We start from the raw sequence: 27,412 nt of genomic DNA on the forward strand, positions 1-27,412 counted from the left end.
GTTCGTTCAGTTAGTTCACCGACAGAAGTGCGCTTGAGTAGTACTAACTTACACCAAACCAGTCATGGCCTCACTCAACGAATGTTTCTTAGTTTTCGTGATTATATTTACTGTGGGAATAACCTTTACTCAACAACAGGTGAGATAAATTAACATTTTATTTATATTGTTGATTATTTTCTTTTGTTATTCGTTGCACAATATTCCAAACCTTGAGTTTGCGAAGAAATATAACTTTATATCGTGTTGATTTTTTTTAATATTTGATACAATAACTTTACATATTAAAAAACATTATTAGATAATATGGGCTTCGCTGGGAGCTTTATTAGTGCTGAGGCCCCCATTTAGCAATTTTATAAAATGCAATTAAAAGATAATATTATGTAATAATAAATTAAAATAAAATACAATAATAAAGGTAGAAATATTTTTTTAAATATCGGCAAATATTATGAGGTACGGTTATAATAATATTGTGTGTATTGTAATGGTATTGTGTATTACGTGTGTATGTTTTATTCTTTTCGTTATAATTTTTTTGAATATTTCTTTTTTGTTCTTTAATCCATGTTTTAACTTTGAATTAGGAACGTTTTTTGTTTACCTCATTTTTTATAACAAAACAATTTTTGAATTTTATTATTGCCTTGTATTTGTGGTGTCTTTGTCCCCAAAGCTTGTGTTATTAATTATATATAACACTAATATCATATTGTTTATTTGCATAATTTATTATTATCTAATACAATACTTCCAAAAAATGTATTATTTAAATATATTTACTGTTTCGTATTTATATGTATAATCAGCTGTCAGTTACTAAGGGTTTAGGAGAAGGTAGGAAATAATAAAAGATATGTGAAATTTTCGTTTCTGAGAAGTGTTCTTTTAACAGAGTGTTTCTGAAAATATAGATTTAAAAACATATTTTAAATTGATCAGCTAATCTTCTTTATTCAATCTCTAAATAGTTTAAAATAAAGTCGCCATCTACGCGACCGAAGGTGATAGGGTCCCATTAGTCCCAAGGGTCCTGGGTTCGAGTCCTAGATGTGACCGTACCCTTTTCTGATTTTTCTGTTTCAGATTTTCGTTAAATCGCTAATATTGTCTTCAATAATTAAATATTACAGTTTGAGGTTTTACTCACTAAGTTATTCCAAAAAATAAATATAATTTAAATCCGGAAGTTTTATGTATACAATATATGCATATTATATGTATAGAAAAAAAAGAAAAGTCGATGTTTTGTAATCAAGTCGTAAAAAATACATCAAAATAATGTACTAAGGATAATAATGTACAAAAATTGAGGTGGCAGTAATGTTTATAATACATTTCTCAAATAAAGTATGTGTTATTTTTTCGTCATCAATAATTTTAATTGCGTGTTTAGATAAAATAAAAACGTAAGGTGAACCATTTTTAAAACTTTTATGTTTGATTTTAAAATATTAATATTATATGTTTATTTCTAATCATGAAATTTGAAAGCGCTCTTCATCACGTTTCAAAAACAGTTTTCTAGTTTTCAGATAAATTCGGCAATATCGCATTTATTTAGAATTTATTGAGAAATACACATAAATTCTTCGATTTTCTGAAATTATGCCAGATACTTGAAGAGTTAAATGTTTGTTTATGTAAAACGTACACTTGCTTTTATACAATATTTTAACAGACAAATTATTTAGGTATTTGTTGACTTCAGTATAACTTGTATATTTACGTAATGAGGTAGAATCAATTCAATCGAACTGCACAAATTTGTCCGAAATCGACATAATAATTAATGAATCATTGCTTTTTTTATTTGGGTTACATTTTGCATATGAAATATTAATAAAATGAATCTCAAAACTTGACAAAGCATTGTTGATCCGAACCCGACCTGTAATACTTTTTACGTTTAAAATTTTTTCGGTATTTAATGTAATCTTCAATTATTGAACATTGTATTTTAATCAATTAACGAATCTTGAGTTGCGTAACTGATTGATAACTAAATTAGCGGTTAAAACAATGCATTTGTTTCATTTAATGGGTACCTAAATATCAAACAAGAAAGTGATTGCTCTACAAAAACATTCATATTTTGACTTCACTTTTTGAACAAAAGCCCACCTGAGATGCAATGAGACAGTAACCTGGCCTAAGAAAAACCCGGCTATGAGACAACAACCTGGCCTAAGAAAAACCCGGCTATGAGACAACAACCTGGCCTAAGAAAAACCCGGCTATGAGACAACAACCTGGCCTAAGACAAACTCGGCTATGAGACAACAACCTGACCTAAGAAAAGCCCGGCAATGCGACAACAACCTGGCCTAAGAAAACAGTTTCCCTATAAATACACGGTGTCTGGAAACTTGTAGCACAAGCGGGGAAACGAAATCACATGGAGAACCCAAAAAGATTATTTTTAAATCATAGTGTTTCGATTTTTGCTTTCATCACATAAAGGTTTAAACAAAACTTCTGCGGATTTTAAAAGACACCGCTGATATAGATCTTCTAGCCACCGACTTTTTTAAAAATATAACCAATAACATATATTTTTTTTTAGTTGTTCCGAAAGTGATTTTGCCCGGCGTCCCACGGGGTCGGTATCGATAGCAAATCGTAGGTACTTGTAGGTACTACGAGTTTCCCCACACTGCGTATAGTTTTTCTCTGCAGTTATTTTATTAAATGTGTTTTTTTTCAATACGTTACACTAAGTTCGTAGAATTCTTATTATATTTGTATCTACCGGAAATATTGATTAGAGGTAGTTTATCTATCTGGTAATTTGTCAAACAAACGTATTTTTAGCAATTATTTGAATTGGAGTTTTTATAACAAGTAAAAACATTACGAAAAAACGAATTTGGCGATTAAATTTATTTATTATTTTACAAAAAACGTTCCGATCAAAACTCAAACGTGCTGTCACTCGATAACGAATAGGTACATAAATATTTTCTTATGGATAGGTACATACATAATTCATAACAGTCCTATAACCCATAGAATAAAACATGATATTGTGTTATCATTGTTAATAAAAAAACAGTGAAATTCACAACTTTCATCCATTAAGTTTTTAGAAAGAATAAAAGAAAAAACAGTAAATTATCTAATTATTTTTTTAGTTTTTTAAAGGATTTGTCACATTAACAAAAATACATAAAACACACTAAATTTAAATTACTTTAATTTAGAACAAATTAAATAAAGTTCTACTTCTAGTATAATGAAAATTATACTGAAAGTTCCTGTAAGAACTAGCACTGACAAAATCTTCACGAATCTTAACATCATGTCAATTAAACAACTATATTCTAAAACTATACTCAATTACATTCATAAGTACAAAACCCAAGAAATAACAACAAACACGTACAATAGAAACACTAGATCTCATGGTCAAAAACTTATCCAACAAATAACTACTAATACAACTTTTGGGCAAAAAAGCTTCTTATATCATAGTATTAAACTCTACAACAAAATACCACTCTCATTCAAAAACCTCAACATTATAACATTTAAATCTCAAATAAAAAGCTGGATTATTAATATAGGGTGAGTGATACAGCTATTGGCCCTGCTACAGTAATGGGCCTTTTCAAATTTGAAAGCATATAATAAGACTTACGGCGTCTCTATCACACAGCATCCTTCATAAACATGTAGTGTTATCCTTGTCTTTCACTCACAAGTTCAATATTTTACTACCATGCGGCCCTAGTGTAGTTAATGGCGTCTTCTCGAAGTGTCTGCTAATTTTGCTGTCCTTTCTTAACATTTTGTTAAGGTATTTTGTTTGTGTTATTTAGATATAATAGTCAGAGAATGTGTTTTTTTGTGATTCCTTCTGATTTTATGTGTAAATGCTTTATTGTTAGTGTCGTTGCTGCCATTTTTATTCATTTTTAGGTTAAAATTGGCGGTTTTATGTGAGTGTCTAATAACTGTCACTTCAAAACATACAATCTATAGTTATTAGCCCCCCCGGCCAATTACTATGATTTTTGGGAAAAAATGAATTTGGTTTATTTTCACAATGGACGAATAATGCGAAAAAACGGCTTCGCTGTGTAAATTTGAAGTAAATCAGACAACAAATAACAGCAATTGGCCGGGGGGCCAATTACTGGGTTAAAGACCTGCCAATTACTATATCATTTTTTTCCTCAATTTTAGTTGTTCGCCCATCATGGCAAAAATACCAAAGTATTCGGTCGAACAACTAGATAAGGCCACTGAAGAAATAAGGAGTGGAGTAGCACTGCGGGCTGCTTCGAAAAAGTATGGAATACCTAGAGCTACTTTACAATTTAGATTAATAAATCCCACTACCAAATCCCAATTTGGACCAAAACCGATACTTTCTCAAATGGAAGAGCGAGACCTCGAATATTGGCTATGCGATCTATCTGGAAAAAGTTTTCCCCGAAAAAAGGATGACGTATTGAACAGTGTTCAATCTTTTCTCAATGAGAACCCTCGTCCAAATCCCTTCATCAATAATAGACCAAGAAAAGGTTGGATGAAAGCCTTTTTAAGGCGTCATCCAAATATAGTGGCCAGAGCAAGTGAGGCAGTTTCCGGATCTAGTTCTTGCGTATCTGAAAAAGACATAAGAAAATGGTTCTCACAGATTTAAGACTATATTTACGAAAAGGGACTTAATCTTGTTTTAAAGGACGCCTCGCGAATTTTTAATGCAGATGAGTCAGGTTTTCAGACATGTCCATCCAGTGGTCGGGTATTTGCAAACAAGGGAGACAAAAACATTTATGCAATCGATAAGGGAAATGCAAAAAAAAGCCTAACTGTAATGCTTACATTTTCTGCTGACGGAAAAACAAACCTCCCTATGATAATCTACCCATACAAACGGATACCTGAAAGAATTGGTATCACAATTCCTAAAGAATGGGGCGTCGGTCGTAGTGATTCAGGCTGGATGACTACAGAAGTATTTTACGATTATATTAAACATGTTTTCCACCCTTACTTAGTACTCAACAAAATTAAACTGCCAGTCATATTATTTGTTGATGGTCACAAATCTCATCTATCATATGAAGTAAGTTTACTGTGCAATCAATTACAGATAGAAATTATTGCACTATATCCTAATGCAACGTGGATTCTTCAACCAGCTGACGTCTCTGTTTTTGGACCTGTAAAGCAAATGTGGAGAAAAGCAGTTCGAGAGTGGAATGTGGAAAATCCCGACGAAATTGTTTCCAAATCTAATTTTGCAAGCATATTAAAAACTGTTGTTGATAATATAAAACCAGAATATTTAGTTAATGGTTTCAGGACATGCGGATTGCATCCTTTTAATCCAGACGCCATAGATTACACTAAATTTCTTGCCAATGGATCTCCGCAAATAGAAGATAGTGGTAAAATAGTGATAGTGGATAAAACTATGGGGTACGACATGTTTTGCAAAATTGTTGGGTCAGATAATTTACATAAATTTCAAACTTTTAGGGAAGTTGTAGGCCCGGAAAATAACACAAAAGAATTTCACGTATTGTTTAAAATGTGGAATTTTTTTAACAATAATAATCTTAATGAAACTGGCACAGAAAACGAAAATAATAATATGGATTCCATTACGCTTTGTAACCAAGAATCTGTATCAAATCCTAATTCAGAGGAAGATAGTGAAGAGCATCGAAATGTTGATCAAATTCCTAATGTTTCTGGTGATATAAAAGAATTAAAAGAATACCTATTCCGCCCCAAGGAACCTGCAAGAAAGGGAAAGAGGGATACTGAAAAGAGTCCATATGCTGTTTCGTCAAGGCAGTACCAAGAATGTTTGGAAAATAAAGCAAGGCAAAAAAGCTTAAAGATGACGAAAAAAATAGCAGAAGGGAAAAGAGGCAATAACTACAAGACTCCAAGAAAAGAAAAGTACTGGAAGAGAAAGGAAAGAAAAACAGTAAGAAAATTAAAAATAATCCAATCACTCTATCTACAACAACCAATAATGAGAAGTCCGATCCAGCATCGGCTCAAACTTCAAAGTCTCATCCTGCAAATGACGGTGATTTCATTATTGATGAAAAAGAATGTCATATGTGTAAGAGACGTATTAAAACAGATTCTTACCTAAAGTGCGAAGATTGCAAAGAACACTTCCATGGCACTTGTGTACCCAAAAAACACGTTCACCATGTCCCTGATAAAGAAGACGGCGACATGTTCTTATGTCATATGTGTTTCATGGTAGCTGGTGATCAGTCCGACACAATGTGCTCCGACATGATGGGCACAGAAGATATTCTAAAATTACTAAACTAAATCTAGCAGCACGTTATCATTCGCCTTTTTCCCTCTTTTGTTCATGTAGTACGGTCTTGTACCTTTTGATTTTGTATTTTTATCATTAAACTTACTTTTTTATCATCAAAGTAGATAATAAGTTCATTAATTCAGGGATTAAAAGCACAATCTCTTTTAACATATTGGGGGGCCAATTACTACAGAAGGTCAGGGCCATTAACTGCGCCAAAGGGGCCAATAGCTGTATTCTGTCCCTTTTTTCATTTCGTAAATATTATAAAAATATATGTCAATGTACAAGGAAAACTAATTATCAATACACGTTAAGAAATAAATTACCTACCTATAGGTGTAAATGATTTAAAAAAATGTTAGTTATTGAGACAAAAAAACGATGTTGAAGTTGAAAATTTTCTTAAACGGCCAATAGCTGTATCATTCACCCTAGGGAGATCTGAAATAGGAAATATACTGATATCAAACACAGACTAAAACCGAATCTACTAAACTGAACCATACAATAAAACACTATCTTACTTATTTTAAAATTATTTAAAAAAAAATATACTACATGATATATTTTTTTTTTGTTGTTTGTTTTTGGGGTGTTATGCCGTGTTGCGCTAACTCCTTCTTTAGCCGACGTTTCGGACAGCGTTGCAGTGTCCATCATCAGGGCAGATCCGGTAGATCCGAAGATGTACATGATATATGTTTATAATTAAATTCATATGTTACTTTGCTGTAATATTAATTTCTTATAATTAAATTATAATATGTAAATGACATCCTCAGTACGGAAGATCCCAGTGAGGATATCATTATTTCTATATATTACTATGAAAAGAAGACAATAAATCATTATTATTATTATATTATTATAGTATTTAATTAAACTATATACAGGACACTATCTAAAGTCTCCTGGGCTTTACATAGAGTTTTGGAAAATCAGATGCAGACACTCTGGTTTTTAATATCAAATGTGCAAAATTTCATCAATTTCGATATAAAACTCTTGTTTACATAAATAGAAGATTTCAGAAATCTGTTTTTGAAATTTCAGATATGTTTTGCTAATGACTGATGCATAATTTTTTCTTCTCTCTGTAGTATTTGAGAATCATTGTGATATTATAGTGACGCGCATAATGTTAGTTAATATCATAAGTAGGTATCTAAACAAAATATATTATCCATAATAACTTCCTTAATTTCTAGTAATGTCGGATTATCTCAGATTCCGTGTTCCTAATTTAGGTACTTAATAAAAATACTTATTTCCACAGAGGCACTTGGAATAAAAAGTGCATTAAAAAAATACTTAACCAAGTTCTTGAAGTCAGGGTTGCACCAAACCTAATAAAAACGTTGGAAATAGTAAAACTACATAAGTTATAATAGCATTTATATTATTATTATATCTTCTGAGAAAAAAAAGTTTTTTTCAATTTATATGTAGGTATAGGTAATAATTATTGCTTAAAATAGTATGTTATCATTTGTGCTATGCATAAAAACCTTGTCTTGTAAACATTAATTTGTCAATAAAAATAATAATATTCGACAAGACAAAATATTTCACCAATAAATTATGTTAAAATGTAAATATCTGGAAGCCATCTAGTAGGAGATTTAGCATTATCAATGCCTTTCCTACAAAAATAAAGTTGGTTGTTTATAGTGAAAAAAACTCTAATAAGCAATAATTGTTGAATGAAAAATACCAGTACAAATTGAATAATTTGGCGGGTTTTGAATAAGACGATGTAGCGCAATTGGTAGAGCACCTGACCGGCAATCAGAATGATGAGGGTTCAATTCCCGTCGGCGGCATTTAATTTTTCTCGAAACATTTTTAAAATTTATATGGGTGTTACAAGCTAATAGTTATTGCTTAAAAATAAAATCCCCTTTTAAATAAAATTTTCGCATAAAAAACTTGCCTTGTAAACATTAGTATATCATTAAAAATCATGCATAATAAGTTAAAATAATGTTTTATGGACTTTTTTTAGCTCTTGGAAACCTTGAAAATCAATTGTGGGTTTTTTAACGAATTATGGTCGACCCTAACTTTTACCTTCACAAAATGGTTATTATTATGATGGCCAAATGGCGGTTATTTTCTGTCAGATGTGGTTTTTTATTGAGTTATGATTACTCGATGCATGTAGAAAACATTATAATTATGCGTAACGCGCTTAGGTTCGTGTGAATCGATTCATTTATATGTTCATACGTATCGATACGCCAGACAGAAACATTCCAAATAAGTGAAACTGATTTTTTTAAATGTGGTACGGCTAGCACATCATGAATTCAATGAGGGAACAACTGACTTATTCTCTTATTGAATCATCAGCTATAGTGAAAAGTTTATATTCCCCTTTTCATGTGAATACTGCACAAGAGTCCCAACTGCTCCCAACCGTCTGGAGCTAGTGCGATTATGGTTGGGTTATATTGTGAGCTGAATGTAGGTGGGAAAGGAAAGAGATACATGGGGAAGTACCTTGATGTTCAGATATGGTCAGCAAACATGGCTAAAACCAATTCAAAATACAATTAGTATTTATAATTATATCTACACTAGCCTCAGCTTCGCTCGCGTAGTATTTGGAAGAAATTACTGTAATCAAAGAATGTTCCCACTATCGGTACGCAAGAAATCATATTGATCGGTGAAAGAAGGACAAACAAACAAACAAATACACTCTCGCATTTATCATATGATTATCAATTGGGATAATATAGTCATCCAAGCATTTATAACCTTTACCCGCGTGTTATTTTTTACCAGTCCTGTAAATCAAAATCAAAATGGGCATCTTCAGACCGGTCTGAAGTGGGAAAAAAAGTTATGAAGATTTTCAATAAAAATAAAATATGCAAAAATTTGTGTTTTTGAGGTACATATTGGCAGGTATTAATTATCATCCTCGATATTTCAATGCCTTGTATATGTTGTAACATAGATTATGTATCTTATAAAACATACGACTTGATGTTCCAATCAAACACCGTTATCAATATTCACACGCGGTCTGTAATGTTTGCATTAGTAACGATATCGTGTTAAATTATCGCAAGTTATTGGAATTAAATGTAAATATTTTAGTCGAATAAAAAAATTATCAGCTGCATAAGTACGCCCAATGTCAAAAGTTCATTGAAATCACAATGCAGATTCGTGGAAAAAACGTGACTTTTCGCTCGTTATTCATACTTTTTTAGTTTATTGTTTTTTAACATATTTTATCAGTTATCCTTTAAGATAATGGTGATCCGAGTAAAATAAATTTGCTAGGTAGGTATGCAAATTGCTGTAAAAGCCTTTAATTCCGACTTACACCAGTACAAAACACGATCACACAATCAAATACACTTATCGTCATCAATCCACCACCCACACGACTAAATTTGGAATATACGTAATACAACGCATTACCTGGTAACCTAAAATTCAACAAAACTATTTTGGCAAAAGAACTTATAAATTTATTTCCTAATTTATTAACCATTGACCACTCTTTCTTTGGAAATCTTTAACTTTTTTATATCTTTATTGATGTATTTATGAAACATTATTCAATTATTAGACTTTTCATTGAACTCCCTTTTAAATTCGTATTCTTATGTAAAAATAATTACCTTCTATTTGTTGTTGTCTTTCCCAAAATGAGTTTTATTTAATTCATTGGGAATAATGTATTGTAAATAGTATTGTTAGTGTTGTTAGTGCTTACTGTTTACTACCTACTTACGCGCAATTTCGTAACACTTTAAATACGAATACCGAAATACTAATGAATATTCTTAAAAGTGGCAATGAGGCAATGAAAAATCGTTGATAGATTTGCAGATATAATCTTATTATATTACAATTACACGGGCGGTCCGTTTGATAGATTCCCCAATCTTAACAAACGGACTGCAATCTTTAGAGCACAGGCGTCAGGTAGGTATGCTGTCCTTGTTCTATCGGTACTACAATGGAAGATGCTCTGAGGAACTAGCGTCATTGATCCCTTCGGCACCGGTGCGTAGTCGGGATACACGCCAAACGCGCGCCTAACATTTGTACACGGTTGACATTTGTCACATGAGAACGGGTCGCTTCTACGATTCGTTCTTAAGTTCAACAGCTTGGCTGTGGAACGAACTGCCGGCCTCTGTGTTTCCTCCCTCCTACAACATGGGACTCTTCAAGACCCATGTTCACTCCTTCCTCTCTACAAAAAGACCCTCCACACAGCATCCCTAAAGATGACATAGGCCCTGAGGGAAATTATTTTCTTCAGGGCCTCCTGTGTGGAGTTAATATAAAAATAAAAAAAATAGCAACGCAATAGCAACGAAATAGCAACGCAATAGCAACGCAATAGCAACGCAATAGTAACACAATAGCAATAGAAATCTGAATGTCATAGGCAGGCGGGTAATACTTATTTCTTATTTCAGCAGGTATTTTAGAATATATTTTTTGATTTCATTTTAACTTTTCGTCCCGACTCCTGACGAAATTATGAAAATTAATATATTTTTTAATAAAATTAATTTACAATCACATATTTGTTTTATTCTAAATATTAAGAAACAATCGTAGGTACCTATTTACTCTTTTTTTAAGAACATGAAATAAGTAGGATATAATAATATATATCTAGGTTAAATGGTACGAGTACATAAGTTAATTATCATAATAATAATAAACATAAAACAAAAGATACTTAACTATTGAAGGATTCGTAGATTTCAAAAGAGCCTTTGAAACAATAGACAGGAAATTCTTCAAGAGATCTCATATTTTCGTTTAGTTTCCTTAGCAACTAGATTTCCTCTACCAGGAAATATATAACAATAACGTCGTGTTATTATGCCCATAGCTAGCCTACACGATCACTCAGTGATCATCATCATTGATCATTGATGATGCATTGCTTTAATCTAACATGCTGATAGCATAGGTATAAACATTCAGCACATGCATCTGATAAAAGGCTTAACCTAAGGCAATGTTATTAGGAACTCATCAATAAGTCAACCACATTGATATAAGGTTGAACACACTCCAATTTTCATGTTCGACGTAGCTCCTTCACTCCTCGAGGTTTTGGACACCGACGTACTGATACTTGGTCACTCCAGCGAATTGGTGATCTTCCTCTGCTTCCCTGTTAAACACTTTACCAGTGACTATGAGGTTCTCCAAGTTGGAGTCCTCAGCTGGCGAGCAACGAGTCCAAATTGTTTTAAATACATTGTAAACATAAAAAAGTTGAATAATGAAAGCCTATTGTTGATGGCCAGCTCTTCAAAAATGGACACATTTGTGCTTCCAAATTTCAAGGTTTGTTCGCTTTCTTTCGCTGGCTATAAGTATCCATGTTTCCACATCATATGGTAAAAATATTAACATACATATAGATATAAATAATTTTTGCATTTGTAGCTTCACAAAATCTTTCGGGTTTCTCTCCTTTGTATTATACAGGGTTTTCCAATAAGAGGTGTTATTTTGAATAGCCCGCTATTTTGGTAGATGTTACATTTGAAGCTGTCATTTTTTAACATTTGATAAGTAGAAACTACGCCATTGATAAAAATGGAACGATACATGCTTGAACAACGCATTGAAATTATTTAAATTCACTTGAGTGAATCAAATGCAAATCATCTTGAGTGATGAGGCCCATTTCCACCTCGGTGGCTTCGTCAACAAGCAAAATTGTCGCATTTGGGGCTCGAAAAACCCAATAATAATTGTTAAAAAGCCTCTCTATCTTCAACGTGTGACTGTTTGGTGCGGTTTATGGTCCGGCGGAGTCATTCGACCTTACTTTTTCAAAAATGAGGCTGGAGCAACAGTTACGGTGAATGGATCGCTATCGAGAGATGATTAATGATTTTTTATGGTCGGAATTCAATGGTATTGATTTGGACAACGTTTACTTTCAACAAGACGGCGCTACGTGCCACACAAGCAACGGAACCATTGATCTTTTACGATTGAATATCAAAATAACACCTCTTATTGGAAAATCCTGTATTTCAGGAGCTCTGACATCTGACTGAGCTCCCCTGGCAACCACAGATGATAAAAAAATAAATGGAAAAACACATTTTGCCCATTGCTAACGTGCATGATCTCTCTAATCATGATACTTTGTAAAATGTTGTTGATTAAATGTATATTTAAGAACATTCACCACATGCATCTGATAAGACAGGGTGTTAGGAACTAATAAATTAATACCTACAGTGATGTACGCGTGCTCAAAGAGATTAAAAAAAAATGATGTAATCTTTCTGTAGTGTTAATAGTTTATGTTTATATTTGGCACACTTCGATGATAAGATATTCTCCATGTCAAAACATATTCCAGTATAATCGTTTAACATTAATGCCAAATTGGTATGATAAAAATGTGATTATTATTTATTTCGGGATTCTTTAATAATATTAAATTTGAAATAATTATTTTTATTTGGCGCAATTTCAGATAATAGAAAAATCGTCAACAATTTGATCTGCAAATCTGAGGTGAAATAATATCTCAAACTTAAATATAATTCATGAAATTGTTAGTTAGGTAGGAACTATAATAATTTCCGATATTAGTAGATATGTGATGCATGATGTAATTTAGGTTACTATAAGGATCTGATGGATAAAGAATCCTGCATTCGCTAATTTCCTTTTTGGCCTACTCCTGAATCTTCTGGTGTTTTTCGGCGTTACATCCTTTCAGACGTCAGTGTAGTTTTCTATTTGCCATGTGGACTGTACAGGACAACCATAAAGATTTGGGAACCTAGAATCTCTAAATAGTATAAAAAAAAGTCTCAATCCGCATCTGTCTGTTTGTGCGCTTAGTTTTTCTAAACAACGCAAAGGATTTTCATATAGTTTTCACTATCATTTAGAGCATTTTCTCCCGAAAGCTTACATATACACAGGGTTTTCCAATAAGAGGTGTTATTTTGAATAGCACGCTATTTCGGTAGATGTTACTTTTGAAGATGTCATTTTTTGACATTTGACAAGTAAAAACTACGCCATCAATAAAAATGGATCGATACACGCTTCAACAACGCATTGAAATTATTAAAATTCACTTGAGTGAATCAAATGCAAATCATCTTGAGTGATAAGGCCCATTTCCACCTCGGTGACTTCCTCAACAAGCAAAATTGCCGCATCTGGGGCGCGAAAAACCCAAGAGTCATTGTTGAAAAGCCTCTCTATCCTCAACCTTGACTGTTTGGTGCGGTTTATGGTCAGGCGGAGTCATTGGACCTTGCTTTTTATAAAATGAGGGTGGAGCAACATTTACGGTGAATGGATTGCGCTATCGAGAGATGATTAATGATATGTTATGGCCGAAATTGGATGGTATTGATCTGGACAAAGTTAACTGTCAACAAGACTGCGCTACGTGCCACACAAGCAACGAAACCATTGATCTTTTACGATTGAATATCAAAATAACACCTCTTATTGGAAAATCCTGTAGTATAAAACAAAGTCTCAATCCGCATCTGTCTGTTTGTGCGCTTAGTTTTTCTAAACAACGCAAAGGATTTTGATATAGTTCTCACTATCATTTAGAGAATTTCTCCCGAAAAGTTTATATATACATATATAATACATGAATGTTATAGCTGTAGGGCAGGCGCATCCCGAACACACCTAACCCTGCTAAATCTCTAAACGTAGCGAACCACTTGGGGTGTCCTACGGCAGAGGTGTTGGTTATCCAATAAATGCTAAAAGTAGAAATCCTATACTTAATAATAGTGGCATATATGTATTAAAATGTGACCACACCGACTGCAACGCTACTTATATCGGACAGACGTGAAGGGCTTTCTCAACTAGATTCAAAGAACATATAAGATGTTATAATAATAAAGAAACACTTTTCAAAATTCGCAGTAGGTACATCTCTTAGTGAATAATCACGTCCCGCTTGACAACAATTAACTTAAACCCTTGCATATAGAAGGAAAGAACTTTATATTAAATTTACTTGAACAATTAGAAATCAATAAAAGAACTAATTAGCTAAAAGGTAATTAGCTTACTGGAATTACCAAATATTTAGAAATACCACAATCTTAAACGACTTAGTAACAAATAAAATTGATTATAACCCTATGAACTACCCCTCTCCCCCCTCCCCCATATGTTGTGTATATAAACCGTAGACTAAGAATTTTGTGTACCAGTCTGAAGATGGCTTTGACGAGCTGAAACCGGTTACGGTCAAAATAAAATTAAGTGGAATAAAGTTTTTTATTTGTTTTATTATAATATATAATAAAAGAACTAATATAACATTAATTAATAAAGTAAGGACAATCATTTATTCCCCGCTTCTAAGTATGTCCATAAATAATATAACACATATAAATAAATCGATAGCAGCTACATCATTATTAAACAATTAAGATAACATTAATGTAAGGAAAACAGACTTCAAAATACCCCATAGAATATGAAATCTACTGTCACAATTATTTTATCAGTAAATCGGTTTAACCGGTAATAAATCATTTTAAGTTGGGAGAGGGTAAAATGGAATCATATAAATGAGTCGTCTAAACGTGGTTATAACAACAATTTGAAAATGGCATTGATAGCCGAAAGAGCTGTAACAATAACAAAAACCAAAAAATACTTGCAGAACTTAATAATTACATTATTAAATTTGATTTTAATTAAATTTTTAAAAAATTTAAAAAAAAAAGAATTGTGCACTACTTTTATTCAAAATATAATCTACCAAACCTACCGTACCTATTATTTATTACATAAAATAAATAAATTAGATGAATTCACTACTTTTATTAAAAATATAATCTACTAACCCTACCGTACCTACTATTTATTACGTAAAATAAATAACATTTTTTGTTTTGGAACTAAATTATTATGTGGTGTTGTTGTCCTTACAATAAGTTATGTTATTTTCTTTCAGAATTCCTACAGAGCCGCTGTTGTCGAATATGCTGTGAAAATTTCAACGGCAAACATAGATGATCACATCCAAGCAAATACAAAGAATTACATTTCTTACATCGAAGATGCCGCCTCTCAGGTTAATAAATATACATAACTACCTTTTAAACCTAGTCAAAGTCCATAAAACTAATCGAATGTCATTTTGAATAAAATCTAAATCGGTATTTCCTTGGAGAAAATTATATTATAACTCCTAGGGAATTTCTAAGAATAATTTTATTGTATTGTAAAAATTTCTCCTTTTTTATGAAATCATGCACGTAAAGTTTTCATTTGGAATTGTTTTATTTTTAAATATTGTAATATGTTTTCAACATCGGCCAGACAGAAGCCATGTCCAAATTTCTTAGACTGGCTTTTATGTGCACAGCATTTCTAAGCACAGCTTTCCTAAGCACAACTTTTCTAAGAACAGCTTTCCTAATCACAGCTTTCCTAAGCACAACTTTTCTAAGAACAGCTTTCCTAATCACAGCTTTCCTAAGCACAACTTTTCTAAGAACAGCTTTCCTAATCACAGCTTTCCTAAGCACAACTTTTCTAAGCGCAGCTTTTCTGAACACAGTTTTTAATAATCTTCCCCAAGAAAAACTTTTATAAGCACAGCTTTTATAATTATGCAAAAAATTAGGCGTTGTGTTCTCATAGAACAAGAGAATCAATGAATAAATTTATTAGCATAGCTTCTCTAAGCACAGCATTTATTAGCGCAGCTTTTCTAAGCACAGCCTTTATAAGCATAGCTTTTTCCAGCACAGTTTTTTCTAAGATAGCTTTTGTAAGTACAGCTTTTAAAATCACCGCTTTTTTGCACAGTTTTTCCAAGCACAGCTTTTCTAAGAACTTCGGATACAGGGAGTAGGCACAAGAATTAATAGTTAAATTTTGAATGGGTACTTACCTAGGGATTCACGACGCTTTTGCGTTTTTATAATTTTGATTTTTATCATGAGTGAGAAGCTGTGAAATATCCAGTTAATAGGCCAGACGTCATACATTTGCAAATACATAACCTACATATTTTTCAAAGTTTGCATTTGTTTAAAAGATAAACTTATTTTTTTTATTTATTTTAGTCTTCTACGAAACCTGATAATAACTGCTTGTAACTATTTAATATAGTAATCATTCAATCACCGCTGCACTTTTAATCCTGCAAAGAAACAAAAATTGCATTCATATAAAATTAGGATAATCCATATTCTTATTATTTAATCATTTTGGTAATCACTGTAATCAATCAGTCATTCCTATTCCAAGTACCTACTATTGTTTTATTATTGTGATTGTTACGATGAAATTAATGTTTCTCTTTTCTAGGATGTGGATATAATCTTGTTTCCCGAGTCTACCTTGAACAATGGATTCACCGCAGATAGAAATCGGATCATTGAATATGCTTTCTTTATACCAGACCCAAAGGATGAAGTTTCACCGTGTGACGCCGGGAATTTAGGATTTCATCAGGTAAATATCGAAATATTATAAGTAGGTACCTACCTTACTTATATAATAGTATTAATAATCATAATGACTGTACAGTTTAGGATTGTTGTATACGGAAGTGGCGCCCTCTGTTATTTACAAAATGAACCATTGAAACCGTCAAAGCGGGTTTTTATCTACTAGTTTTATTAGATTAGGTACTGCACGAAAGTCTTTTTATCTGCTGCTGTGAGAAAAAGTTGGGATGCATGCGAATATTTTCTCGTTAGATCTTTGTTTTATAAACCATAAAATAATTATAAAAAAATGGTCCGTAGCCAGACTGAGGCATTCCAAATTCTGGGAATGAAGATGAAGGATATATGGTAGAGGAAGGTTGGGAATTGGTCACCAAACACGGTTAAAGCCATTTGAAGTAACTTTTCTGTTGTTCTGGTGTTCTCTCAATACTATGAGTGTGAGTATATTATTAAATCCTAATTATTCTGGAGTGAAATGGAGCTTTAGGCGGAAATAAATTCGTTATTAACGACACTTGTCACACATATTTTGTAATTTAGGCATTATTTATATTGTTTTATAAACGCTAGCAAATTTGAAAATACGCCTCTTTTTTTAAGATTTTTGTAATTTTTTAGAAAAAAATATTTGAAGATGTAATTGATAGACACACGGTGGTTATTTTCGATTTTCGAGTGCTACACTTGAAAAATACTTTTTTATGTTGTAAAAACGATTATTATGTTTTTCGCCTTTCGAAATTTTCAAAATTCTTTCAGCTAGGTTGAGATACAAATCTTCACACAAAAAATTGAGATTTTGAAAAAAAAATATATTTACAACATCGATAAAGTTGTATTTTTTTTCAATCTTAGCACTATAGTTCGCTTGTCATGAGCCGCCACTGTACCCAAAATGACCGATTTTAAACAAGGTGTTTGGGGGTAAAGTGCACAACTTCCGGAGGTTATTCTAATTGATAGTACCTACTCGTAAAAAAGATTAATAACTTGTTTCGAAATATCGGTGTTAGTTTTTAGGATAAAAAAATTCTTGTTTTGACTAAAAACAACAGAATTTCGAAAAAAGTTTTACATCTTTTTTACATCTACCATCATAATAGAATCATCTCCCAAAGATAGAACTTTACCACCGTACAAAGGCCAATCCTAATATTGTTTCTATGGACGCAAGCAGTCTGTTTAAACCAATAATAAAGAATCACTGTAAGAATGATTTGAACTTATACCAAATTTTTATTTTTTTAATACTTGCAAAAATTCTGAATCTCTCATAATAAACTCATGTACGATTTTATTCTTTTTTTCAGGCTTTGATATCACTCTCGTGTCAGGCTCGCTCTTCCAAAGTGTATCTGGTCATCAATGTATCGGAGAAGAAAGCTTGCCCTGAAATATCAGATACACGACCATGCTCTAAAGATGGCTACAATCTCTTCAACACCAATGTTGTGTTTGACAGAGATGGAAAAATAGTCTCAAGGTAATCATTTATTCTGTTACATTTATTACAACTGCAAGTGGCGTTTTAGGTGTCAAAGGCAGAAACTAAGTATGCAAAATGACATACATGTATGACATACAACATATCATATTCAGGTACTGACTGTTTTCTACACGAAAAATGTACATGTGTGTGTATGCATGCATTCAAGGGACGATTCGTTTATGTTAGTGCCATAAAAGGCCGTGCCGAATGTGAATGGTAGAACTCGAGGACGCCCGTGGAGGACATTGCACGATCAAGTGAACCGTCAAGTCGGGCCATGTCAGGAATCAGAATAACAGAATGGTTTGAATATGAATGAAGCAAGGAGTTTGTTCCAAGACCAAGTGGTTTAGTGGTCCGTCCTCTCTGCCTACCCCTCCAGAATCGGCGTAATGGTTAGTTAGTTAATTAGTAGATAATCATTGAATGGACAAAAATTGTAAACTAATACTAGATATAAAAAGATGAAACGTCCAAAATCCTGACCGCATAACGATCATGCAACTGATAACACAAATAATGGAAGATTCAGTTTGGCTGAGTAGTTTTGAAGTGCAGCCTGCAGAATAAGGATTGCCCTGATGATAGCCAACCTCCAGAGAGAAACAAGAAGAAATTTAAATAGTTAAATTTAATACATAATTTAATTTTTGTTTGCAGGTACAGAAAATACAAGTTATTCGGCGAAGCTATGTACAACACGACAATGGCACCAGAAGTTGAAACCTTTTCAACAGACTTCAACGTGACGTTTGGCCATCTGGTTTGCTTTGACCTGATGTTCAGTCAACCAAGCCTGGCGGTGCTTTATGAGAAGGGAGTCAGGAATATCCTCGCCCCCATGATGTGGTACTCCGAATTACCTTTCTTGACTGGTAATTATTCCAAGTATATTCATGGGAGATCTCATACACTTACTGTTTTATACTTCGAAAGTGAGAACTAATAATGTCTATTGGAACACCATTTATTTCGCTAACGAATTGATGATAATATCTTGTTGCACACAATCAGATCGAAGCATTGTTCATAATTTATGTATTACTCATTGTTTACAATTTGCTTAGTTCAATCACTGTAATTAATTTAATACAGTTCATTGATCTTTTGCCTAGTGCCTTGCAATAATTTCGTCCATTATAGTCTATCCAAGATTAATTTGCAAGGTTCATTTAATTGTTCAGTAGTTCATTCATTTGTTTGGTCCGTTTTCTTGTTTAGTTACTTCTTTTTTTTATTTTTTTTTATTTATTTCTATATACACGGTGTCCGGAAACTCGTAGTACAAGCGGGAAACTGGAGAATCTACACCACATGGGGAACCCAAAAAAACATAAAGTTTTTTGATTTGAGCATTTTCAAAAAAAAAAAAAAACCAAAAAAAAAATATTTTTCGGCTATTTTAGGGTTAAAGTTTTTTCTGGTGTTTAGGGTTGAATAACAGATGTTTTAACCCTGCAGAGCAGAAATATTTTATGATTACACCGGGTTAAATGAAGGGTGATTTCAAAATAATGCTTCAAATCCGAGTTTCTTCATTTGTTTTACTTTCAAATAGTTTTAAATAATTGGGTACTTTGATCTTCAGTAATAATTTATAAGAATTTGATTAAGAAAAAAATAAATTAAAAAAAAAAAAAAAACTTCAAACTCGATTTACTCGATAACGAAAGCTCAAATAAAAAAAAAATATACTACAAAATCGACTCCAAATGTGATGTAGATTCACCAGTTTCCCGCTTGTACTACGAGTTTCCGGACACCCTGTATAATTTACAGTTTCACATAATTATTTATATTTATATATGATAGATTTCAAACTTATAACTATAATATGTTGTGTGTAAGGTAGGTTTGAGAAGGTGATACTGTATGTGAGTAATATTGTATGTTTCGTGAACACCTTGTTTAGTTTGTTCATTTGTTTAGTTCATTCACTGGTTTAGTCCATTCACTTGTTTATTTATTTCCTGGGTTTATTCAATCTATAAAATTTATTAGTCTAACTAATATTATAGTTTCGAAAGTGTGTTTTTTTGTTTGTCCTTTTTTCATATCGCAACAGAGCGACCGAATGATGCGATTTCTTGCATATAGATAGTTGGAGGACTTCTCAAAAGTTCTGTTTAGATTATTTGTATAGCACAGTTTTTGTAAAAAGTTACCTCAAGGGTAATTGTATTGGTATGGTATATGTGGATGTCATTATAACCATATTATGGTTAGTTTATTAACTTTTGGTTCACTCGCTCGTTGAGTTCATTCCCATATTCAAGTAAATTACTTTGTTTAGTTCTTTCCCTTTTTAGTTCGTTCATTTGTTTGAAGGGCATGGGGACTCGTGGCGAGGGTAAGGAGGCGGGGAAAAGGAGGACTGGGAAGTACCTGGCTATTCAGATCTGGTCACCAAACATGGTTAAAGCCATTTCAAGCGACATTAATTAAGGGCGGATTGTTTCACATTTACAGTAGGTACCTACTGTGATAAAACCAGCCCATGATGAAATAATAACAGAATGTGAATAGGATTTTCACAGAACTTGAATTTTGACCTTGAAATATGAAGAGTTGATCAAGTTTGGGAGGCGGGTTCCTACCAAATCCTTTACCTTCCCAGAATTTCATTTCCATAAAAACGACCCTCCACACAGCAAAAACCCGTCCTAAGTTTATTCCTCCCTTACACCTAGTTTAATCAATAAACAATTTCCAGCCGTCCAATTCCAGCAGTCCTGGGCCCACAGCCACAACGTTAACCTCCTGGTGGCCGGAGCCAACAGTCCAAGGTCTGGCTCTGGAGGCAGTGGGATATTTGCTGGAAGACAAGGGGCCATAGCCGCCTTCATCACTGGAAACCTGGACAGCAGTTTGCTGCTGGCAACGCTGGATGGGGACCTGCTAAGCAATGGTATGTATCAACAAATCCAAATGCTGGCAACAAAGCCATTATACTATATCTGGTATTTCACCTTATTTCTTTGATAGCAGCCTAGTTCTTTAATGAGGTTTCCATTGAATATTTAGCCAAAAGCATATTTGCCTCAAGATTCACGCCTTTCAGAAATAAACATTGTTATATCTCTGCTTACTAGCAGATTTCTGTGTATTGGGAACTCTTGATAAAGTAAAAGGTTCTTTACAATAATTGCGTGTATTTACGTTACAATAAATAAGTCTGAATTTAGCTACACTGTTCATTACCCGAGGGTTGGTAATTCTCTGTTTCTAGAAGCTTGAAGTCTGACAATGATACCCAACAGGCAATTTCTACACTCTAGTGACATCTGTCGGACTCTGGAGTAAGCTTTCTGACTAGTGCCATCTATCGCTTGAATACCCAACTTTTTACCATACATCACAGAAATTTACCATTTGAATGATCACCGACAGTAGACTTATAAAATTATGACATTTGTCGAAAATTCAAACAAATGAAAGGAACATTTCATAAAATATAATTTTAAATTAATTAAAATAAAATAATTCTGGTAAAATTTGGTTTGTTTTTTGGCATGGAACGCATTATCGAATTTTACATTGATTTATATGAGACAAAAAAATTTCTCTTGGGTTGAGTGTTTTTGGAACACATTATGCCCGTATGAGAGGTTCCACTATACATAATGGTGTTTTTTTGTGAAGGTTGTGGCAACAGCTCTTGTGTGGTTAATAAAAGGTTTTCAATATTTAATACCAAATACTGAATTGCTAATATTTTGTTTTCAGTTTCGCAGAGTTTGAATATAGAGAGCGTAGAGGCGCAGGAGATGGGCATGATGCGTGATCACTTGGACCGCTATACCTGGAAGCCAGTGGATATCTCACTTAGGGAAGGAACCACCACCAGCATTTGCCACTTTGATTTCTGCTGCACCGTCTTCACAAAGGCTTCCGTTCTTTCCGGTAAGAAAAACTACAAAGTATCATCTAGATATTATAATAACTTTTTCTCTTACACTATTACTCTTCACTTATTCCCAGTGGTGGTTTTCTCTAAAGCGCAGATTTGCAGTGAACTCCCAACAAACAACTAATGAATTCCCAGTGAACTAGCAATGGGTTCAAAACTCATTTTATTAAAAGCGAGAGCCACGGTACCAGCTCTATATTTTCGTACGACTCTAACGGTCGTTCTTCCCAATCCTACTGATCAACTGCTGAGCCGATATTTTGGCTCAACACTGCTCAAACGCACAACTATGCTCTTTCCAACGGAAAAGTGACAACTGAGTGATCAACCAATTTAAGGAAGCCAAACTACTGGATTAAGCTTGCCTCAGTAAATGACTACTTATAAAAAGTGTCAACAGAGTGAAACATATTTGCGAGGCCAAGGCACGGTGGCATTAAAGTCAAGCTAATACTTTATTTTTAACATATTTCATACGTTTAAATATTAAATATCGGTTTACGTATTACAGTACTTAAAAAAATATATGCATTCATAATAAATACAATAATTAATTCGCCAATGTTAATTTAGCATTGAAAGTTTTAACTTTGATGTCATTTTATTGTCTATGAAAGTGGGCATAGCCACTTAAGATAATCAATAGTAAAGATGTTTGGAAACAGGTGAATCGAACGTTACTGAATAAATCACTTGGCTGATCGGACCCTGAGATTGATCGTTCGAAATGTTGGGAACAACGGCCGTAAGAGTTGACTCAATTGGAAGAATGCTCAATTGAGCTCAGAGGGTATGAGCAATGAGATTACTGATAATATGCTAGGTAATTAGTACATAATATGTCCAATTCCAGATGTTCGACTGTCAGATTCAAACCACGAACCGCCACTGCTAATTACTCAAAATGAGATTAGGCCATAGACATATGAATATTAGTAGACCTGCCCTAAGTGATTAAAAGCGTATTATCCCCACTCCCCATACCGGTTCCATTGGAGCCGGCTGTGCTCGCGTATGGCCTCAAGTGAAATTTGAAAACGTGACGTCATCATTCTCGTGCGAACTATGGTCGAGGCATCATCGGTTCATTTTACGAAATAACACGGCAAAATGTTGACTTGTACTATGAAAACTTGTAAAAATAGATGTGAAAAAGAGAATAAACCCAATTGTCGTATTACATTCCATATATAAGCATTATTTTACTTTATTTTAAGCATATTCACATTGTATAATATGAATCAGTTGTTACTATCACATCGAGAAACGTCTGGACGCGAAACACAAAGCTGGTTGGTTGCTGGGAAGTAAATTATGAACATTTATAAAAGTGTCTTAACTAAATACTTAAACGAAATATTCGACTCTGAAAATGAACCGAATTTTTTTGCCGAATTTGGACTTTGCAAATTTGTTCATAACGTGGCGAGTAATTTGCGCTCCCATGTAAAAATGTCTATTCATTCCAAAGCAGATTTTACTTTTAAGAAGTAAATGGTGATATTATAATGCGAGATGCCTATTTACTGTCAGATTGATTTATTGACGAATCACAGTCAGCTTCACTCCCTTCGTTCTTCAACAGTTGATTTTACCCCTCGCCATTATCTTCTCGTCTATTAATTCCTATGTCTGTGGATTAGGCAGACCCAAAAGGAAAACAGTAGGAAAATATATATTTTTTTTTGATGTTTCAGATGGCCCAGATGAAGGACGTTACAACTACATGGTTGTTGCATATGATGGAGTACGGACCTATTCTGGAGTAGCCACTGGAGGGGTACAAACTTGTGGACTGATTGCTTGCACCGGAAGTGATATTGGCTCTTGTGGGAATATGTAAGTATATGTTTACCAAACAAACTTGAACGAACCAACCCGACGGAGCAATTTACAAAAACAGAATTTTGCAAAAGTTATGACAAAAATAGAATCAGATGGCGCACTGCTAAAATTTTGCAGCGGCACACCAAGTGTTAAATCAACCAGTTTTAGAAGAACTATTTCTTCATCAGAATGCTCTTTTTAAACCACACAAGTAACTCTTACCTAAACCCACCTCTTGTGTTACTTTCCACACCAACACTACTTAAGGCGATGCCATACGTAGTAATGCAAAATCATGTGTTTTTGGTTTGAAAATTTGGTCGCCTAGAAATGTTTCAGATGCTTAAATTAAATACTGCGAGTAGAATACATCTTGGCCTTTGAAATAATCGAGTTTTTTTTAGATAAGTCTTTTTATAAGCCCAGAAAAAAATAATGTAAAGGCCTATGAAAACTGCTTTAAAGTTCAAAATCTCCTACTTACGAACCCATTTTCGGTTATGATTTTATTGTATAATGTGGAAAATTAAGTTATTTATAAAATGATTGAAAAAAATTAAATATTTATGCCTGAACATCCAGAAAATAAAATAAAAGGCACTTTTTGGCCATGTTTTTTTCTTGCATAAATCAAAACAGGTGAATGGTGTTAAGCGGGAATTTAAACCTTATCGCCATCTACATAAGGGTTGTTATTGATAGCGGCTTAATTTAAAATATTACACGGCGTAGTGCATCGCCTTAATAAGCTATTTCTGTATTCATTTGTTGTTACTTTTGTCAAGCAAGAATTGGTGTCGACTAACCTAAAAACTGGAAACCTCTGAATATCTAAACAATCGCATAAATCTTACAAAATTATTTATATTCAAGCTAACCTTCAGGCTAATATGTTTGTTTTTGGAAACAACTCATGGTCTCATAGTAATCATTGTATCTCCCTTACTGCTGTGGTGAGAAATATAATCTAAACCATGTTAGAAAGAGAAAACACCATGTTTTATATTCAAATCTAGAAGTTAATCGTAGAAGAATTAAAATGAGCAGCTTTACGAAACCAAAGGTTCAGACCGCAAATTAAAAAAAACTTATGAGACTATTATTATGAAATTTCGTTATACATTGGTCTAGTAAAATAAGCATGTTTTTATATATTTTTTTTATTATCAGTAATTTTTGTTACAAAGTTAGCCATTATTTCTATACTGCCATATCTGTTACTATTTCAATTTCTGTCAATTATTTGTTTATAATTTTGTTATTGTTATCGTTAATTTAACTTTAGCCATGACGACTGAAGGATTCTTTCAAACAAATAGATAATTTAAAGTGAAGGAACGAAGCACGTAATTATTTAATTTAAATTAAATATTTTGGTTTCAGGTTCACCAATACTTCGTTGGGAGGCAACGTAGAATTTGCAGAAATATCTGTTTCAGGCAGCTTCAGAAAAACCAACTCTACTCAATTCCCAGTTTCGTTGAAAAGAACTTTATTGCCTTTGCCCTCCAACCAAATAGATTATCAAATTACAAAATCAGAAGTAAATCCTGAAGATGCCATAGTAACCATGAAATCAATTGGAAAATCTGATAACTTATTAACATTTGCCATCTTTGGCAGGGATTTCTCTAAAGATGGTCAACCCGTTTCAGACATTATGAAAGTTTCAAAAAGAGTTTACGCAGCTCAAAGTTTGGTTTCTCGGGACATTGGAAAAGAAAATTCTGAAAGTACAATTGATTATATTGTGTTCAGATTACAAGTTTTGATATTTATTGTTTCGGTTTATTGCTTGGAGCAAATGTAGTAAGAAATTAAGATATCGTTTGAACAATCACTGGGTATTGGATTAGATATATGGAAAAATAACTGGTGCAAAAATTAATAGGCAATACTTTTGGTAGATGGATTGCAATCTTTGGAGAATTGATGATGGGTGGGAATACTGTTTGTTTTACTGGTATTTCCTCATGGAGACATTTGCACATAGTTAAAATTTGTAACGAGAAAAGGGTAATTTCTATGAACTGTTCTTGCGCTTAATGGCTCGGCTGTGAAAAATTTGCCTACTTTATTGCTTCCTCCCTCCTATAACATAAGTCATAAGACCAGGGTTCACTACTTTCGCCATCTCAAAAAAACCTACTGCACAGCAACCCCAAAGATGACATCGGCCCTGAAGGAAAACACTGGATAAGATTGGATACTGCTTAAATTTCACATTTGAGTGTGTTAAATTGTGACAATAATTTCATCAGCTGTTTTTAAACTAAGTTCTTGTTAGTTTTTTTTGTCCGCCAAGGAAACATCTAGCATCTTATAGATGGTACCTAAGAAAGTTTTTTTTATTATTATGTATTTAAAACATTTGATGTCAGTCGTATTTTTGCTCAAAATTGACTATGTACGTAATATTATTTATTATTATCTGTGATATTATTTAATGTTTAAAATAGTTTTATGGTTATAGAGAAAATGATGTAAATAAAAAACAAAAAATTAATAAATTTATAACATTTACACAAATATTTTTATTGACTTACCCTTTTACATTGCATTTTTTTACAAATAACAAAATAAAAAAAGGCACTAAGTGCCATTTTATTTTTAAATAAACTAAATATGCTCTTTGTTCTGTTCTATGTGCCAAGGCCAATAACCTAAATAAATGCACGGGTGCCACAAAAAATTATTGCAACATCTACGCATGCCGAAAGATGGCTCTGTGCGCCAGTTTTCTTTTAAAATAGGCACCAAATACCATTAATTTCAACTGTTATTTTAATGTAATTGGCTGACAACGGAGATGCAGCATCTTCTATTGATAAAATAATACAATTTCTTCACAAAATTTCATATACCTCAGCTTCAGTTTTTTGGCATTTAGTTCGTATTTTTATTTCTTGTATTCAATCCACAAACATTGAACACATAAAAAAAAATTGTTCGTTCAGTCCAAAAATTAACATACAGAAGTAAAAGTTTTTTTTATTTATTTTCAAAGCATTTATTTTCCAATACAAATGGACACTCATTGCAAAAACATACTCAAATTTTAAGCCAAGACTTTTACAAAAAACTTACAAATAGATTTAATTATTTCTACCCACCAACTTTTTAAAATTATTATAATAATTACATTTAACAGATATTCTTGAAAATAGTCCAATCATTATTTTAAAGATATCTAAGCACATTGATTTGCAACTGACGGAAGAAAATAAAATAAACAAATTCTTACCATGCCAAATCTCAATTTTTAAACCTAAAAACTCAAAATAATTGCGATATCTCTTTATAAGCTAAGAAGATTTTGAATGTTTTTTTCTAAATTACATTTATTCACTGTGCATCTGAGATGAACAAAAATGTATCTGTTTTGTCTTCTT

General features: G+C 32.9%; 1 protein-coding gene across 1 annotated transcript; it reads left to right on the forward strand.

Annotated features, from left to right (window-relative positions):
* On the forward strand, window positions 1-26,477 carry LOC149412175 (vanin-like protein 1). Its single transcript, XM_089646417.1, has 9 exons — window positions 1-139; window positions 15,285-15,404; window positions 16,649-16,795; window positions 18,105-18,277; window positions 18,944-19,158; window positions 20,997-21,191; window positions 22,010-22,186; window positions 23,891-24,032; window positions 25,404-26,477. Exons 1-9 carry the CDS (start codon window positions 65-67, stop codon window positions 25,828-25,830), a joined length of 1,671 nt encoding a protein of 556 aa, XP_089502543.1. The 5' UTR covers window positions 1-64; the 3' UTR covers window positions 25,831-26,477.
* The last annotated feature ends 935 nt before the right edge of the window (window positions 26,478-27,412 follow it).

This window comes from Hesperophylax consimilis, chromosome 24 (assembly GCF_061612785.1).
Source record: "Hesperophylax consimilis isolate HC1 chromosome 24, BYU_Hcon_1.0, whole genome shotgun sequence".
Classification (NCBI taxonomy): Eukaryota; Metazoa; Arthropoda; class Insecta; order Trichoptera; family Limnephilidae; genus Hesperophylax; species Hesperophylax consimilis.

What these genes read in the sequence shown, in the direction of transcription:
- LOC149412175 (XM_089646417.1), top strand. Translation starts at nt 65, where the DNA reads ATGGCCTCACTCAACGAATGTTTCTTAGTTTTCGTGATTATATTTACT. An exon ending in GATGGAAAAATAGTCTCAAG is followed by an intron (nt 18,278 to 18,943) that starts GTAATCATTTAT and finishes TTTTGTTTGCAG; the next exon opens with GTACAGAAAATACAAGTTAT. An exon ending in AAAGGCTTCCGTTCTTTCCG is followed by an intron (nt 22,187 to 23,890) that starts GTAAGAAAAACT and finishes TTGATGTTTCAG; the next exon opens with ATGGCCCAGATGAAGGACGT.